The sequence below is a fragment of the Camelus ferus genome, chromosome 17 (genome assembly GCF_009834535.1).
Source record: "Camelus ferus isolate YT-003-E chromosome 17, BCGSAC_Cfer_1.0, whole genome shotgun sequence".
Taxonomy (NCBI): domain Eukaryota; kingdom Metazoa; phylum Chordata; class Mammalia; order Artiodactyla; family Camelidae; genus Camelus; species Camelus ferus.
In genome coordinates, this window is record NC_045712.1 from 20,214,867 (window position 1) to 20,234,044 (window position 19,178).

At 34.9% G+C, this 19,178-nt stretch overlaps 1 protein-coding gene across 2 annotated transcripts in view; it reads right to left on the reverse strand.

Annotated features, from left to right (window-relative positions):
• CCDC66 (coiled-coil domain containing 66) overlaps window positions 1–19,178 on the reverse strand; it is a 101,901-nt gene that overhangs the window by 70,765 nt on the left and 11,958 nt on the right. For both annotated transcript variants that reach the window (XM_032458249.1, XM_006184839.3), the window contains exons 7-8: window positions 18,558–18,676; window positions 18,002–18,103 (exon numbers count right to left, since the gene is read on the reverse strand). In XM_032458249.1, coding sequence (XP_032314140.1) covers window positions 18,002–18,103; window positions 18,558–18,676 — 221 coding nt within the window. The remainder of the gene's footprint in view (window positions 1–18,001; window positions 18,104–18,557; window positions 18,677–19,178) is intronic.

Sequence of the window (19,178 nt, forward strand, 5' to 3'; positions counted from 1 at the left end):
ATGAGCGTATAAGGATTTGGGAGGTGGGAGAGGTGGTAGGTAGAATGGAATCCCCCTTTTGATTACTGAGCTATTTAGCTGAAACTGAGTAAGGCAGGTATTTGTAAAACGCAAGACACACTGTGTAACAAATGTGTTCTGACAATGATCAAACCTCTGTTAAAACCTCTTCCCTTACGCTCACTCACTTTTTCACTTTAACTTCCTCACATTATTGACCTTTGATTTTCCTCTCTCTACATAAAAACTCCTTTTCTAAACACCCTTTATGAAACTATTCTTAAGTTATATGTTTCAGTCATACATATATTCCTTTTCAAATACTTTTCATTATAGGTTACAAGATACTGAATATAGTTCCCTATGCTGTACAGTAGAAACTTATTATTTTATATATAGGTTAGTATCCACAAATATCAAACTCCCAGCTTATTCCTTCCCACTTCCTTTACCCCTGGGTAACCATAAGTTTGTTTTCTATGTCTGTGAGTCTGCTTCTGTTTTGTAAATAAGTTCATTCGTGTTTTTTTTTTTTAAGATTCCACACATAAACAACATCATATGGTATTTTTCTTTCTCTTTCTGGCTTACTTCATTTAGAATGACATTCTCGAGATCCATTCATGTTGATACAAATGGCATTATTTTATTCTCTTTTATGGCTGAGTATTCCATTGTATGTATGTGTGTATGTATATGTATATGTGTGTGTGTGTGTGTGTGTGTCAGATGACTTTATCCAGTCATCTGACAATGGACATTTAGGTTGTTTCCATGTCTTGGCTATTATAAATAGTGCTGCTATGGACATTGGGGTGCATGTATCTTTTTTGAATTAGAGTTCCCTTTGGATATATGCCCAGGACTGGGATTGCTGGATCATATGGTAAATCTGTTTTTAGTTTTTAAGGACTCTCCATACTGTTTTCCATAATGGCTGCACCAAACTGGAGTCCCACCACCAGTGTAGAAGAGTTACCTTTTTTCCACAACCTCTCCAGCATTTATTCTTTGTAGACTTTTTAATGATGGCCATTCTGACTGGTATAAGGTGATATCTCATTGTAGTTTTGATTTGCATTTCTCTGATAATTAGTGATATTGAGCATTTTTTCATGAACCTATTGGCCATTTGTATGTCTTCACTAGAGAACTGCTTAAGTCTTCTGCCCATTTTTGGACTGGGTTGTGTTTCTGTCATTAAGTTGTATGAGCTGTTTGTATATTCTGAAAATTAAGCCCCTGTCAGTCATATCATCTGCAAATATTTTCTCCCATTCTGTAGCTTGTCTTTTAGTTTTGTTTATAGTTTCCTTTGTTGTGGAAAAGCTTATGTTTAATTAAGATTCATTTGTTTAAATTTGCTTTTATTTCTACTGCCTGGGTAGATTGCCCTAGGAGAACACTGCTAAGATTTATGTCAGAAAATGTTTTGCCCATGTTTTCTTCCAGGAGGTTTATAGTGTCTTAAGTCTTCATGCCATTTTGAGTTTATTTTTGTGTATGACTTTTAATTTCTTCTCTTCCTGCTATATAGGCTAGGACCAGTAATAACAGTAATAATAATGTGGGCATCTTATCTCATTTCTAATTTTAAATGGAATACTTCTAAAATTTCCAATTTAGCATGGTATTTCCTACAGGTTTTTGTTTGTTTTTAATACTCAACTGGAAATTCCTTCTAGTCTACCTGCGAGATGTCTTCCTTAAGGAACTGGTGTTGAATTTTACCAAATGCTCTTCCTGCATCTATTGAGATTTGTGTGTGTGTGTTAAAATGATACATTATACTTGTGGATGTTTAAAAATTTCCTTAACTACCGATCATGAACCTATTTTAGTCATGATATACTACTTCTTTATACATTATAAAACTTTTAATTTTTTTTTTAGGATTTTTGTGTGTATATCCAAGAATAAAATTAACCTAATTTTCCTTTTTTTGTTATGTTATTTTTCTGGCTTTAATATCAAGCTTATAATGGTTTTGTAGAATGAAATGGGAGCCATTCCCTATTTCTACTTCCTGGAAATCTGAATAAATTTGGGATTTACTCCTTTCAAGTTTGGTAGAAATTGTTAGTAAAACTACATGGGCATTTTGTTTCCCTTGTGGGAAAGTTTTTTTCACCCAGGTCTACAATTACTTTAACATTTACAGAATTATCAAGCTTTTTTCTTTCAAATCAGCTCCTATAAGTTATAATTTTTCCAGTAATTTACCCACTTCATCTAAATTTTCACAATTATTGGCATAAGGTATTCACTTACTAATGATTCACTTACTAATGACTCTCTTCCTGCAATGTCATTTTCACTTGTTATATATTTCACTGATTGGTGCCCTTATTTCCTTTTTCTTTTTTTTTAAATTGAAGTACAATTGACCTACAACACTGTTTAGTTTAAGGTGCACAACATTGTGATTCAATATGTCTACACATTACAAAATGATCACATCTGTCACCATTTAAGTTATTTTTGACTATATTCCCCAAGCTGTACATTTTACCTCCAGGACTCATTTCTTTTGTAACTGGAAGTTCATGCCTCTTAATCTCCCTCACCTATTTCAGTTATGTCCCCAACTTCCTCCCCTCTGATAACCACCTGCTGTTCTCTGAATCTGAGTCTACTCGTTTTTATACGTTTTACTCATTTGTTTTCTAGATTTCTACACATAAGTAAAATCATATAGTATTTGTCTTCCTCTGACTTATTTCACTTTGCATAATACCTTCTATGTCCATCCATGTCATCACAAATTGCAAATTCCATTTGTTTTTATGGCAGAGTTCCACTGTATGCATATACGACATCTTTATCCATTTATCATCTATTGATAGACACTTCAGTTGCTTCCACATCTTGGCTATTCTAAATAATGCTGCAGTGAATACATGACTGCATGTTATCTTTCTGAATTATTGTTTTTGTTTTCTTTGGAAAAATACCCAGAACTAGAATTACTGGACTGTACAGCAGTTCTATTTTTAACTTTTTGAGGAACCTCCATACTATCTTCCATAGTGGCTGTACCAACTGACATTCCCACTAATAATTGGTGCCCCTATTGTCATGATATATTTCTCCTGATTTAGGTTGTTCTTTTACTAACTTAGAATGGGCACTTAGGACATCAATTTTGATGTTTTTTTCTGATACACTTTTCCTTGACTCCTACTCTACCTCATGTTTTTATGTATATATTCATTATCACTCTATTCCAGGTATTTATGATTTACATTATCAATTTTCCTTAATTCTCAAATTATTTAGTAGTGTAATTTTTAATTTCCAATGCAGTAGTTAAAAAAATCTTTTTGTTAGAAACTTCTAAGTTACTTGCTTTGTAGTTGGAGATCATTGTGTAACAGCTATTTAAAATTTAACTAAGTCTTTCTTCATGGCCTAATGCAGTATCACTTTTTGTAAACATTCATGTGTGCCTGAGAAAAATATTTTCTAATTGTTGGCCACAGAACCTGATAAACGTTAATTAGGGCCAACTTGCTGTCTTGTTGATTTCTATGTTGATATTTCCCTTTAAATGGAGAATTTATAATCTCTCTGCAGTTTTAACAGTTACTCCACTCATATATTTACAGCTTCATTTATGTTGGTTTACCAGTGTTTGGTTCACATATTCTATTAGGTGCATGGGTGTTAAAAACTGCTATACATTCTTGACACAGAATATTCTATTAAGACTTAAACCTTCAACATCCCCAATAATGCTTTTTGTCTTATATTATGTATTTATTTTGATTAGCATTAAAAAATACATATTAAATACCTAGGAATAAATCTAACCAAGGAGGTGAAAGACTTATACATGGAGAACTACAAAACATTGATTAAGGAAATTAAAGAAGACTTTAAAAAAATGGAAAGATATCCCATGTTCCTGGATTGCAAGAATCAATATTGTTAAAATGGTCATACTGCCCAAGGCAATCTACAGATTTAATGCAATCCCTATCAAATTACCCAGGACATAATTCACAGAACTAGAACAAATCATAATAAAATTTATATGGAATTGTGCTCGCTTCAGCAGCACATATCCTAAAATTTCTATGAATCACAAAAGACCCAGAATTGCCAAAGCATTACTGAAGAAAAATAATGAGGCTGGAGGAATAATCCTCCCAGACTTCAGACAATAATACAGAGCTACAGTAATCAAAACAGCATGGTATTGGTATAAAGACAGACACATAGATCAAAGACCCACAAACTTTTGGTTATTTAATCTTTGACAAAGGAGGCAAGAACATACAATGGTATAAAGACAGTCAGCAAATGGTGTTGGGAAACCTAGACAGCAGCATGTAAATCAATGAAGTTAGATTAACTCCCTCACACCATACACAAAAACAAACACAAAATGGATTAAAGACTTAAACATAAGACAAGACACATAAACTTCCTAGAAGAAAACATAGGCAAAACACTATCTCACATACATCTCAGTAATGTTCTCTTAGGGCAGTACCCAAGCAACAGAAATAAAAGCAAAAATAAACAAATGGGACCTATTAAACTTACAAGCTTTTGAACAGCAAAGGAAACCAAAAGCAAAACAAAATGACAACCTACAGAATAGGAGAAAATATTTGCAAAAGATGAAACTGACAAAGCCATGATCTCCAGAATATATAAACACTTCATATGACTTAAGAAAAAAAAACAACCAACCCAACCCAAAAATGGGCAGAAGACCTAAACAAGCAATTCTCCAATGAAGACATACAAATGACCAATAGGTACATGAAAAAATGCTCAATATCACTATCAGAGAAATGCAAATCAAAACTACAATGAGGTATCACCTTACACCAGTCAGAATGGCCATCATTCAAAAGTCCACAAATGACAAATGCTGGAGAGGCTGTGGAGAAAAGGGAACCCTCCTACACTGTTGGTAGGAATGCAGCTTGGTAGAGCCATTGTGGAAAACAGTATGGAGATTCCTCAAAAGACTAAAAATAGACTTACTATATAACCCAGCAATCCCACTCCTTGGCATATATCCAGGAGGAACCCTGATTCAAAAAGACACCTGCACCCCAATGTTCATAGCAGCACTATTTACAATAGCCAAGACATGGAAACAACCTAAACGTCCATCAACAGATGATTGGATAAAGAAGTTGTGGTATATGTACACAATGGAATACTATCCAGCCATAAAAAATGAGAACATAATGCCATCTACAGCAACATGGATGTCCCTGGAGAATGTCATTCTAAGTGAAGTAAGTCAGGAAGAGGAAGAAAAATATCATACGATATATCTCCTATGTGGAACCTAAAAAAAAAGACAAACTTAAATATAAAACAGAAACAGATTCACAGACATAGAATGCAAACTTGTGGTTGCCATGGGGGAGCAGGGTGGGAAGGGATAGACTTGGAGTTCGAGATTTGTAGATACTGACAGGTATATATAGAATAGATAAACAAGTTTATACCATATAAAAAGGGAAATATATTCAAGATCTTGTAGCAGCTCACGGTGAAAAAGAACATGAAAATGAATATACGTATATTCATGTATGACTGAAAAATTGTGCTGTTCACCAGAAACTGACACAACATTGTAAACTGACTATAACTCAATAAAAAATAATGTGGCATATACAAAAAGAAAGTATTACTTTTAATCTTGCCATGTTCTTATGCTTTGGGAGTTCTGTATCCTAGAAAATATCTAGACTTCTTTATTCCAATCTGTCAGTATTTAATTAGTGAGTTTTAGTTCTCTTAGATTATGTATTTGGTCCTATAATTGTCATAATTTTACATTTTGGTTTATCCCAGTTTTATTTTTAAGCTTCTCTTTAAAATTCTGACATCTATAGGAGAGGGTATAGCTCAGTGGTAAAGTGTGTGCCTAGCATGTACAAGGTCCTGGGTTCAATCCCCAGCACCTCCATTAAAAAATAAATAAATAAAAAGCTAGTTATCTCCCCCAAAATAAAAAAAAAATTTTTTTAATAATTAGATTTTTTTTTTTTTTTACAGTTTTCAGAGTATAGGTAACCTCCTTGGTTAAGTTTATTTCTAGGTATTTTGTTGTTTTTGATGTAATGGAAATGTCTCTGCCAGTTATAAAATTCTGGTTTTTGAAGTGAAAAAAAAAGTGAATGAAGGGCCACAAATGGCAAAAATATCCTTCTTTTTTATGGGTGAGTTGCATTCCATTACATATATATATGCTGCATCTCCATTATCTATTCAACTATTGATGTGCACTTAGGATGCTTCCATATCTTGGCAATTCTAATTAATGTTGCTGTTAATAGCAGGGTGTATGTATCTTTTTGAGTTAATTCTTATTTTGTGGTTGGCTTTATTCCTTGATAACTGTGTAAGTTTAAAAAGCTAAAGCTCTAAAAGTTCTTAGAAACAATGAGCAGTACATATATGTAAATTTAAAAATAAATGTGCAGTAAAAAAAAATCTATCAAGCCATGAAAGACAGAGAAGAAACTTAAAATACATTACTAGATGAAAGAAGCCAGTCTGAAAAGGCTACAAACTGTACAATTCCAAACAAATGATATTTTGGAAAAGGCAAAGCTACAGAAACAATAAAAAGGTCATGGTTTCCAGGAGTTTGGGGAGAGGGAGGGAGGTAGGGAGGGAGGAATGAACAGATGCAGCACAAAAGATTTTAGGGCAATGAAATTATTCTGTATGATACTATAGTGGTGGCTACAAGTCATTATGCATTTGTCAAAGCCCATAGAATGTACAACATCAAGAGTGAACCCTAATGTAAACTACGGACTTTGGTTGAAAATAATGTGCCCATATTGGTTCATCGATTGTACCAAATATGCCACACTGATGAGGGATATTGAGGCTAGGGGAGTATGTATGTGTGGGTGGGGAGGGCTATCTGTGAACTCTGTATTTTCTGTCCAATTCTGTTGTGAACCTGAAACTGCTCTAAAAGAATAAAGTCTATTAAAAATTTTAAAAATATAAAATAAAATAAAAATTCTGTTATCTATAGATGTCATCTTATAGTAAGAATGTTAGTATGCTCTCACAACCCTTGATCTTGCCATCCTCTGCCAACCCATCAATATTTACATTAACTTAGTTATTAAGGACATAGTTCCTTTTAGTTTTACCAAGTTGTAAAGATAACCCTTAGCTCCACCAAGGTATGAAATCACAAATCTCTTGCAGCATCCCTCAATTTACCTTTTGTTTAAATGCTTCATTCAAAACTTTTCAATATGGGCCTTTTTATAAAAATCTTCAGAAGACTTGAATGCCTGAGGATGTTTTATTAATTACTCTTATTTGAATGACAGTTTGGCTGGATATTAAATTCTAAGTTTTCAGTTCTTTTCCAACAATACTTTGAAAATATGATTCCACAGTTACCTGTACCCAGTGTTGCTTCTAAAAATGTCAAAAAAGAAAATTATGTCAAACTCATACATTCTTTCACATATAGCCTGTTCTTTCTTTCTGCAGGCATTTCAGTTTGGTATGTGCACATGTGGTTTTCTTTTTTCGTGCTCTATGGCCCTTTAAATCTGAGGTCAGTCTTATCATTCTGGGAAATTGATCTCGATTACTTTTCCAAATATTTTCTCTCTGCCTACTATTTGAATATCAGCATTTCTTTTTTTTAATTCTCATATTGCCTTAAAAATTTCCCCCATTTGTCCTCTCTTTTTCCTTTTAGGATATTTTCTAAAATGCAGTTTTCCAATTACAGGCATACCTTGGAGATACTGCAGGCTTGGTTAAATTGAACACCACGATAAAGCGAGTCATACAAATTTGGGGCATTTCTCAGTGCATATAAAAGTTATGTTTACACAATATTGTAGTCTATTAAGTACATATAGCACTATGTCCAAAAAAACCCACAATGTATATCCCTTAATTTAAAAGTTTACTGCTAAAAAATGCTAATCATCTGAGCCTTCAATGAGCTGTAATCTCTTTGCAACAGTACCATCAGAGATCACTTACCACAGATCACCATAAAGATGCAATAATAAAAAAGTTTGAAATATCACGTGAATTAGCAAAATGTGACAGAGACACAAAGTGAGCAAATGCTGTGGGGAAAATGTTGCTGACAGTCTTGCTTGACACAGGTTGCCACAGACCTTCAATTTGTAAAACATACAGTATCTATGAAGTGCAACAAAGCAAAGCCCAATAAAACAAGGTATGCCTGTATTTATTCATTCCCTACCTGTATCACATCTACTATTTCTCATCTATTGTATTTTCTAGTTTAACTACTGTATGTTTCATACGTAAACTTTCTGCTTGGTTTTACTTCCTTTTCTCATTGCTAATACTTTCCCTTAATTCTTTCATTATGTTGATCAGACTAAATTTATTGATTTGTCTATCCTAATATTTTTGTTTCTGTTGGAGTCTGATACCCTCTTTTTTTTGTATATTACATTATCATATTTTTTAAATTGAAGTATAGTTGATGTACAATATGTTACAAGTATACAATATAGTGATTCACAGTTTTTAAAGGTTATACTCCATTTATAGTTATTAGAAAATACTGGCTATATTCCTCATGTTGTACAATACATCCTTTTAGCTTATTTTATACCTGATAGTTTGTACCTCTTAATCCTCCTGCTCTACCTTGCCCCTCCCCCTTCCCTCTCCCCACTGGTAACCACTAGTTCCTTCTCTACATCTGTGAGTCTGTTTCTTTTCTGCTATATTCACTAGCTTGTTCTATTTTTTAGATTCCACAGGTAAGTGATATCTTATGGTATTTGTCTTTCTCTGACTTATTTCACTTAGTATAATGCCCTCCAAGTCCATCCATGCTGTATACCAGAAACTAATATAACATTTTAAATCAACCATACTTCAATAAAAAAGCAACCAACCAACTAATCCATTTAAAATATGGGCAGAAGAACTGAACACTTTTCCAAAAGAGGAAATGCAGATGCTAACAGGAACATGAAAAGCTGCTCAACACTATGAATATCAGGGAAATACAAATCAAAATCACAATGAGACATTATCTCACACCTGTTAGAATGGCTATCATCAGAAAGAACACAAATAACAGATGTTGGCAAGGATGTGGAGAAAAGGGAACCCTCAAACACTGTTGTGGGAATGTAAATTGGTGCAGCTACTATGGAAAACAACATGGAGGTTTCTTAAAAACCTGAAAATAGAACCACTACATGGCCCAGCAATTCCAGCCCTGGGCATATATCCGAGAAAAACAAAAACGTTAATTCAAAAAGATACATACACCTATCTATTAACAGCAATATTATTTATAATTGCCAAGACACAGAAGCATCTCAAGTGCACATCAATAGATTAATGGATGAAGAAGATGTAGCATGTACATGCAATAGAACACAACTCACTCATAAAAAAGGTATTTTGCCATTTGTAGTTCTTTATTCACTTTTCTTTTTCACTTCAAAAACCAAAATTTTATAACTGGCATAAACATCTCCATTGCATCAAAAACAACAGAATACCTAGAAATAAACTTAACCAAGGTTACCTATACTCTGAAAACTGTAAAACATTGATGGAGGAAATTGATGATACAAAGAAATGGAAAGATATCTTGTGCTCTTGGATTGGAAGAATCAGCATTATCAAAATGGCCATACTACCCAAAGTAATCCACAGATCCAATTCAACCCCTGTAAAAATACTGAAGACATTTTTCACAGAACCAGAACAATTCTAAAATTTATATGGAACCATAAGACCCTGAACTGCCAAAGCAATCTTTCGTAGATCTTTTTTTTTTTTTCTCTTTCTTTTTGTTCTTTTCTTATGGTTTGATGACTAGAGATGTTCCTTTAACATTTATTCTAAAGCTGGTTTGGTGGTGCTGAATTCTTCTAGCTTTTATCTGTGAAGTTTTCGATTTCTCCGTCAAATCTGAATGAGAGCCTTGCTGGGTAGAGTATTGCTGGTTATGTATTCCCCTTTCATCACTTTAAATATATCATGCCACTCCCTTCTGGCCTACAGAGTTTCTGCCAAAAAATCAGCTGATAACTTTACGGGAGTTCCCTTGTATGTTATTTGTTGCTTTTCTCTTGCTGATTTTAATATTTTCTCCTTATCCTTAATTTTTGTCAATTTGACTACTAATGCCTTGGTGTGCTCCTTTTTGGGTTGATCCTATGTGGAAATCTCTGCACTTCCTGGACTTGGGTGACCATTTCCTTTCCTAAGGTGGGGACATTTTCAATTATTATCTCTTCAAAAATTTTCTCAGGTCCTTTCTCTCTTCTCTCTCTAGGACCCCTATAATGTGAGTATTAGCGTGCTTCATGTTGTCCAAGGGTTCTCTGAAACTATCCTTATTTCCTTCCATTCTTTTTTCTTTTTTCTGTTCTGCAGTAGTGATTTCCACTAATCTGTCTTCTAGCTCACTGATCCGTTCTTCTGCCTCATTTAGTCTATTCTTGGTTTCTTCTAGTGTGTTACTCGTTTCAATGATTTTATTCTTCAGCTCTGTTTGGGTATTCTTTGTATTTCCCAACTCTTTCCTAAAAACGTCACTCTGGGCATTTATACCCCTCTTCAGTTCTCTGAACATCTTCACCATCATTACTTTGCAAACTCTTTCTAGGATAAACTGCCTATCTCCTCATCACTTATTTCTTCTTCTAGGATTTTATCTTGTGCCTTGGCCTGGAAGATACTCTTCTGTTGCCTCACATTGTCTACTTTTCTATTTGTATTTTTAGGTAGGTTAGTTACATTTCTCAACCTTGAAGAATTGGCCCTCTGTGGGAGACATCCTGTGTATCCCAGCAGTACCCTCCTCTCATCACCCAAGGACCAGGATCCAGCATGTCCCAGCACAGAGTCTGTGTTTGTGGATTCCTTCCACAGACTTTGGGATTATTGTTTTCTTATTTCTGGTATCTGCCCTTGGAGGATGAGGCTGAACAAGAGGCAGGTTCCGTGGCAAGAGGCATCCATGTCTGCCCACTGCTGGATGAAGCTTGGTTCTGGACCTCTGGTGGGTAGGGTCTTTGTGGCTCAGGATGTCTGCTGATGGGTGAGGCTGTGTTCCCACCCAGTATGTTGTTTGGCCTAAGGCTTCCTTCCTAGCCCTAAAGCCTACAGGCTGTTGGGTGGGGCTAGGTCTTGGTGCCAATGATTCGATCAAGACACCAGCCTCCAGGAAAGGTCATGTACGTAACACTCCTGGAATGCCCACCACCAGCCTTTATGTCCCTTGGGTGAAGTGCAGATTTCCCCTACCTCCTCAGGAGACCCTCCAAAACTACCAGGCAGGTCTGGCCCAGGTTCCTATGAAATTACCGCCTCTGCCCTTGGACCTGGTGCACACGAGATTCTGTGTATGCTTCCCAAGAGAATGAAGTCTCTGTTTCCCCAGTCCTGTGGAGCCCTGGAGTTAAGCCCCGTGGCCTTCAAAACCAGATGTCCTGGGATCTCCTCCTCCTCCCAATGCTGGAACCCCAGCTGGGAAGCCTGATGGGGGGCCTTGAACTCTCCCTCCTGTTGGAGGGCCTCTGCAACTTAATGATTCTTCAGCTTGTGAGTCGCCAACCCAGAGGGTATTGGGCCCGATTGTATCACTAACACATCCCTCCTACCATCCAGCTGTGGTTCCCGCTTTATGTTTCCAGTTGAAGATCTTCTTTGCTAGGTTCCAGTCTTTTTTTCCCGATAGTTGTTTAGCAGTCAGTTGTGGTTTTCTTGTAGTCACAAGCAGATGAGCTCATGGTCTTACTACTCTGCCATCTTGACCAGAAATCTTTATGTTGTTTTTACTTTGAAGAGGTTATGTTCCTTGCAGTTTATTTCTTCCCTGGCATCATCAGCCAAACTTGTCCAGCAACGAATAGCCAATAAACTCAGTGGGTAGTGAAAATGGAGAGCAGACTAGCTCTAGGGTAGAAGTTCAGGCATTAAATTACAATCACTTCTTATCCTTCAAAACAACTCTTTAGGTCAGAGCTTTGTTTTGAGGGAACACTCCTTAGACTGTAATTGTAATTTACCAGTCAGGTCAGATTGGAACAGAGAGTGGTGGAATAGTCTCCAGTTGATTTTCCCAGTTCCTCCCAAGTTAGTAAGATTTAAGCAAGGGTTACCCAGGATTATTTTAGAGGAGAGCGAGAACAGATTTGAATTACAAACCAAAGTAATAACCCTTCCTTTAGTTTTTCAGTATCTTAGGGACTGATCTTAGGAGGAGGTACCAGCAGTTTAGAGCAGAGTTCAGTATCTTGAGATCATGGAATTTTAATATTTCTTTGTCAGTTTGTTAAGCTTCTTTGCTGTCAATATTTTCTGCTCGACTTTTTAGTTGTTTTTATTACAACACTATAGCAAATTCTGTAAATGTGCTTTTGACTGACATTTGAAAATCTGAACTGTATTTGTAGAAAATAAAATTACTGCTACTTTAATTATATTGTCCAAATCCTCTGATAATATCCTAGTAAAAATGTACTTCAGTTTCTTCTATTTATTTTTGGTGTTATGAATCAGAGAAACCATTTTTTACATCTTTATTGACTCTGCCTTTTATCAAAATAAATTACTATGTCAACAGCTTTCTCCCCTTAAGTAATATTTCCAAAATTACTATCAGTTTTGCTTGTTTTATCCTTTACATTTTGATTGGCTTATAATAAACTACTTTTAATAATGTGTATTTATTTCAAGCATATCTCTCTAAAGCAGCAAGTCTTTGGGGTTTTTATACCTCTGCTTTTCAACAAAAGATTTCTGACCTTTCAGAGTTGATTTTTGTTCTCTTGCTGTACTACTTACGGTAGTCTCAGCGAATGTCGCAGTGGCTTCTTTATCAGCAGACACAGCCTCTCCAGTAATTTTCTATATTTTTCAGTCCAAACCTATTCCTTAATCGATGTAACTATCCCTTATTGGTGTCACTCATTTTAGACAATCCTTTGCAGAAGTCTTTCTATAGGCTCAATGCTTTCTGGTGCAACATGTTGCTGTCAGTCAGAACATGTTTCCTGTTCTGGTCTTCCACCCACAAATTTAATGCCGTTTCCATCTTAACTCAGCACGTATCATGTATTGTGGCCCTAACTTACAGTTTGAGGTGTGACAACAAAACTAGAATGAATCTTTTTCCTTCTCCACATTTTCACAGACAGAAAATTCATTCTTATCATATATCTTAGCAATCTCAGCACACCATTTTTTTTCTTTCCTTATTAAGTTGCAAACTTTCACCTTTTCACTTAAAGAAAGCACTTTACAACTTCTCTTCGGCATATCTGAATTGGCAGCATCACTACTCTTGTGCTTTGGGGCCATTATTGAATAAAATTAGGGTTACTTGAACACACGCATTGCAATACTGCTAACAGTCAATCTGATAACTGTGAGAAGGCTAAAAAGTAACAAATGGGTGGGTAACGTTACAGCATGGATACACTAAACAGAGGGATGATCCACATCCAAAGAGGGACAGAGCAGGACAGCTAGAGATAGCACAAGATTTCATCACGCTACTAAGAACAGCAAGTAATTTAAAACTTATGAATCATTTACCTTTGGAATTTTCCATTTAATATTTTCAGACCACAGCTGACCACACATAACTGAAACCATGGAGAGCAAAACCATGGAAAATAGGGGGACTAGTGTATTTTGTTTCCTGTACAAGTTATGGTAGAGATTCTATTTATAATTACACTAGTGGTTACCTTTGTTTTCTACATTCTTAAACCTTTACCTGATTTTCAAAATCATAATTAACCCTGTCTTTACAGAGATCACGTAACAAATCAACATTTTGCACAATGATCTAACAACACAAAAGCATGATGAACAAAACTGCAAAGGCTCCCCTTTGCTTCCAAGACTCTTCACCAAAGATAGACAATGCCAACAATCTGCTTTTTTTTCCTTTATAAAATTTACTTATTCATATATGCTAATAAGTCTTTTAGTTTGTTACTTGTTTAAACATAGATACAGTTATACTATATGCACTGCTCTGCAACTTATCTTTTTGTTTTACAATCTTGTAGACTTTTTGTCAACAAATTCCTTTTTTTTAAACCACAAATTCCTTGTTAACTGTGTTTTAATTTTTTCTTCTCTTCTTTATTTGTCTTTGTTTTTTTGTGAGGAGGTAATTAGATTTATTTATTTATTTATTGGAGGTACTGGGGATTGAACCCAGACCTCATGCATGCTAAGCACACACTCTATCACTGAGCTATAGCTTCCCTCTTACTACTGTGTTTTAATTTTGATTCACTTTCCTGACCCAGAAGTAATCTTCAAAAATTTTTCTTTAAAGTATCAGGAAGATTTTTATAAATTCTTACAGGACTGAGTATGTCTTCCATGTTCCCTTAACATGTGAACATCTTTAGGCATTAAATTTTTTAGTCCCTGTCTGTATTTCTTTAATCTTTGAAAGTATTGCTCTATTATCTAGAGGAGAAATATAAGGTTAACTTGATTTTTGTTCCTTGCGTCTTTAAGTTTAAAGCTTCTGTAAGTCCATACTTGTTCTTAAAATCTGAATACTTACTAGGATCTATCTTCAAATTAGCCTTTTTAAAAATTCATTTAGCTAAATGTTCTTTCTGGTCTAAACAGCTTCATTCTTTGATAACTGTTACTAGCACTTCTTATCTATTTTCTGTTTTCTTTCTTTGGAAAAACCTGTAATTCAAGGTTGCATCTTTATAAGCTGTTTGTAATACCTTCTATGTCAGACTTTTCATCTTTTTAAAAATTCTTCCTATATTCAGGGGGTGTCCCCAAAGTGATTTCTTCCTCTCCTTCACTGTAATTTCAATTTATTTCATTACCAAGTCTTTTTTCTTTCCTGCTACTGTATCCTTAATTTCTTCTACTTGCTTATTTTGGACCTATTCTTGTATAAGGATTTCCTGAACCACTTTAAGCCATAACTTTATGGAATAAGAATGAGTAAAAACTAGTCCAACATGTTCTTTAAAACTTTCCTACTTCACAAAATAGGATATATTTCTTGTGGGAGGTCTTTCTCTGAGTACTCAGCAGGAATATACCCCTTTCTAATGTTATCTTCATAGTCTCCATTTTCCTTCCCCGCTACCCCTTCCCACCTCCATCCCCCACAGTTTACCCCTCTTGGAACAAAGAGAGATTTACATAGGTCTAGGTAATCAGGATACACAACTTATCTCAGTGCTCTCCTCCACCTATTTAGTTGTTAGTAAATTCTGCCTCTTATTCTAAAACTGGATGCACAGGTATATGAAGTACCTAGTACACTTTTTAGATCCTAACAGGCCTTCAAATAATTCCACTTCTTTATTTTACTTAATTATTAAATCTGTTTGATAAGGCAAAGAGAACCACCTAGTTTTGAATAAGGAAGAGGACTCTTTCCATAGAGCTCAATTTTGGAGGACTGAGATAGGGTTCCCCCCTGATTCCAAGACTACGCAGTAGAGAGAGGCAAAGGGAAGCTTTGGGCGAGACTGGCTCGTTTTGGTCAGGGTGCAGTATTTTCTTCTTCTGAAACTAGGCCATCAATGGACTGGGACTAGGTTACAATTTAGTCACAACCCATTTCTGCTGTGGAAAGGGCTTCATAAACCACAAACACTATTTCCAGAATTCTAAAGTAACATGACAACAGACAGAATATAAAGGTTCTAAGTATTCCATTTTTATTCTACTAGATTGTGATGTGTGTTTTTTTTTTCAGTCTTGTGCTGTTAGTGATATAAATCTATAGAAATCCTTGCTGTACTCCTAACTATATGATCCAGCAATACCAGTTAGGGCATATACCCACAGGAATCGAAAGTACAGACTCAGAGATTATATGTACACCAAGGTTCATAATAGCATTATTCCCAATAGCCAAAAGGCGGTAATACCAAGTCAAATGTCTATCAACATTTGAATGAATGGATAAACAAGAAGTAGTAGTATACATACAATGGAGTATTTCAGCCTTAAAAAGGAATGAAATTCTGATACATGTTACAATATGGAAAAATACTGAAAACACTATGTTAAGAGAGAAATAAGTCAGACACAAAAGGACAAATATAGTGTGATTACACTTAAACATATCTAGAATAGTCAAAATCATAGACAGAAAGTGGAATGGTGGTTGCCAGGGGCTGGGAGGAGGGAGAAATGGGGAGTTACTATTTAATGGGTACAGTTTCAGTTTGGAATGATGAAAAAATTCTGCAGATGGATAGTTGTGATGGCTGTTGAACTATGTGGATACACCGAATGCCGCTGGCCTGCACACTTAAATGATTAAAAGAGTAAAATTTATGTTATGTGTATTTTACCATCAAAATAAAACAAACAAACAAAAAAAAGGTGGGGGGAAGAGGGGAAAAAATTGGAGGAATTTTTTGTTGGCCAACTGCACAATTATGGTCTGGTGGTAGCAATAAGAAGCCAGCAGAATGACAAACTCACTTTCTACCACATGTAAGAGAGTACGCTAGAATATACTCCCTTCACTTAAGAGGCTTCCCACGGAGGGGCAGTCATTAGGGAAAAACAAGTTTTCACGGAGGTGAGGTATTTTCAAAAAGCCTGAGGCTGTTAAGTAAATTTCTTAGAAACACAAAAAGGAAGTTTAAGCTGCTGAGTGTAAAACAATATAGGAGTGAGAATACAGAGCCAATCAAATGGGGGAGAGAGGGAGTCAGTGAGAATCAAGGAGAGAAGAAAGGAAGGTGGTGAGAGGATTGACACTTAACACTCTATGGGCTCAGAATGGACCGGTGCTTTAGAAATTATAACTATGGCAAACCTTCGCTAAACACCTGTAATATATGTCAGCCACTGTCCTATAAACTTTATATGTATTACCTCATGTTTTAACGAAACTGGCCTTGGTGAGTCTGTCTGCAACCAAATTTCTCCTCCCAAACACATGAAGAGCTCAACTTAATATTCAAATAATATAAACAGTTCTGGCTATGGCTGGAATTTTTTAAATCAACTGCTTTTAGGTATTGAAGAAGGGGATTTTTTTTTATTACAAGGTTAGTTCAAATCCTCTCAATAGCATCTCTCCATTATATTACCATATTCATTCACAAATACATAAAAACTACATTTGTAAAATGATACATAATCGCACTCTTTAACACTTGCCTGTCCAGCCCTAGATTTAGTGTCTGTTTTCCTTTCTAGTCTTTCTCCCATTCCCAACCCCCATCTCTGACTCCAAAATATAAATGACATTATTGGTTTTCTAGATTATAAAAAAAAAAGATACATGGTATCATTTTTTTTAAAAAACCCATTAAAAAAAACCCCTAAAAATCACCTCAAATGGTTAATTCTTTATTTGCATTAACAACCATAGTATGGATTACTCCCAGGTAACAAATGACCTAAAAAATCATGCAAAATAAGCAATAATAAATGATATACTAACATTTCAACTGACATTTTGATAACTGGAATACTTAATATTTTTAGCATTATTCTTTAATCCTAATATTGAAAAGTAAATAAGCTAACAACTGATTTTCACCAACTTCATGAATAGTTCTATTTGTAGTTTTTAGTAGTATCTGAAATGTGGAAAAACAGAATTCCGATTTCATTCCTTTTGTTACTGTAAAATTATCAACAGACTATAAAACTGTTTAATGTAGACAAGTCAGTCCCACATGGAGGAGAATAAACTGCGAGCAAACAATCTAACATGCAGGGGTTTTCTAAGAAATCTAACAATTAGGTTACTGCATTATTTTCAAAATACGTTTGTTAAAATGTAAATGTTTACTAGGAAGGAAGGATTACATGTGTAAAAAAAATAGTTGATAACTTTTTTTAAAATTTAAGGAGCATAATGTACTCAGTAAAAATTAACTGATAATTTAAAATAAGAATATTTAGATTCACTCTTTCAAGGAAAATAAGTCATATAACGACCAAGTACTAAACGGCTTATATATTCAAAGTAATGACACTTAGAACTTACCTCTAAAATCTGACTACCTCTAGATAGTGAGTGCCCATCAGCTTGGACCACCATCACCTGCCTGGGAGACTGTGACACAATGCTAGAAGAGCCAGCAGAAGTCTAAAAACAAATAGAAAAATAAGGGCACTTTTTCTGTCTAGTATTGAACACAGACAAAATTTAAGTCACCAAAGTACTACCTGAAGGACATATGCTATATATATATATGTATATATGAGATAATCTTGTAGTGCATACTACATGGTCAGTGGTACAGAGTTTTGTGCACCTCTAAAAACTTGCTGAGCTCTTTTACAGGAGCCTAGAGGAGGTGCCTGGGGCTTCTATGCTCACCTACTAACATGGTAAGACTATTTACAGAATGCAAACAGAGAGTAGTCAAAGTCATAATTAAATTCAAAATAAAGTTGCTTTAAAGTAACATATGAAAAGTGAGTTTTTTAAAAAAATGAACAAGCTTTAAAAATAAGTTTTATGATATAAACACACCTTAGCATTAAAAAATAATTAAGATATCTTATATTCCATAAATGCTTGTTTTTGACATTCTTACCTTAGATTGATCAAGAATTTGAAGTTTTTCCCATCCTATTTTATCACTTTCAAATTTTTTCCAATGATTCCATTTTTCAGAAGCTTCTTTTTCTTTCTTCTTTAAAGCAACCTGTTCATCTGTAAATAATGTCCTTTTTAAAAAAATGTACAAAAACTGTAAAAAAAAATCACGTAAACAAATCAAGAACTTAAAGAGGGCAGATTCCAACACAGATCTAATCAAGATTGTTTTTAGGAAGGAGATTAACTCAGAGAAGAATTTCAAGGGGTATGGAATAAAAGAAAACATTTAATCAGAATCAAATTTAAGTATGGCATAAATGAATGTAAATATGTTTGTTTTATTGTAATTATCAATAAGGAACAACTTTTCAGGAACAACATATTTTATATTATGCTAATTATTGTGAGGTTCTACTCTCCTGTAATGTTCATTCCGTCATTACTAAGAAACTTAAAAGCTAGAACTCTAGAGTCAAAGAATTCTGGGGTTAAATTCAAGTTCAAATACTTCCCAGCTGGGTGACTGTGGGCAAACTGATGTTCACCTCTCTAAACCTCATTTCTTCTGTAAAATGAAAGTAATAATAGTGCCTATGTTTCAGTATAGGGCCTCACA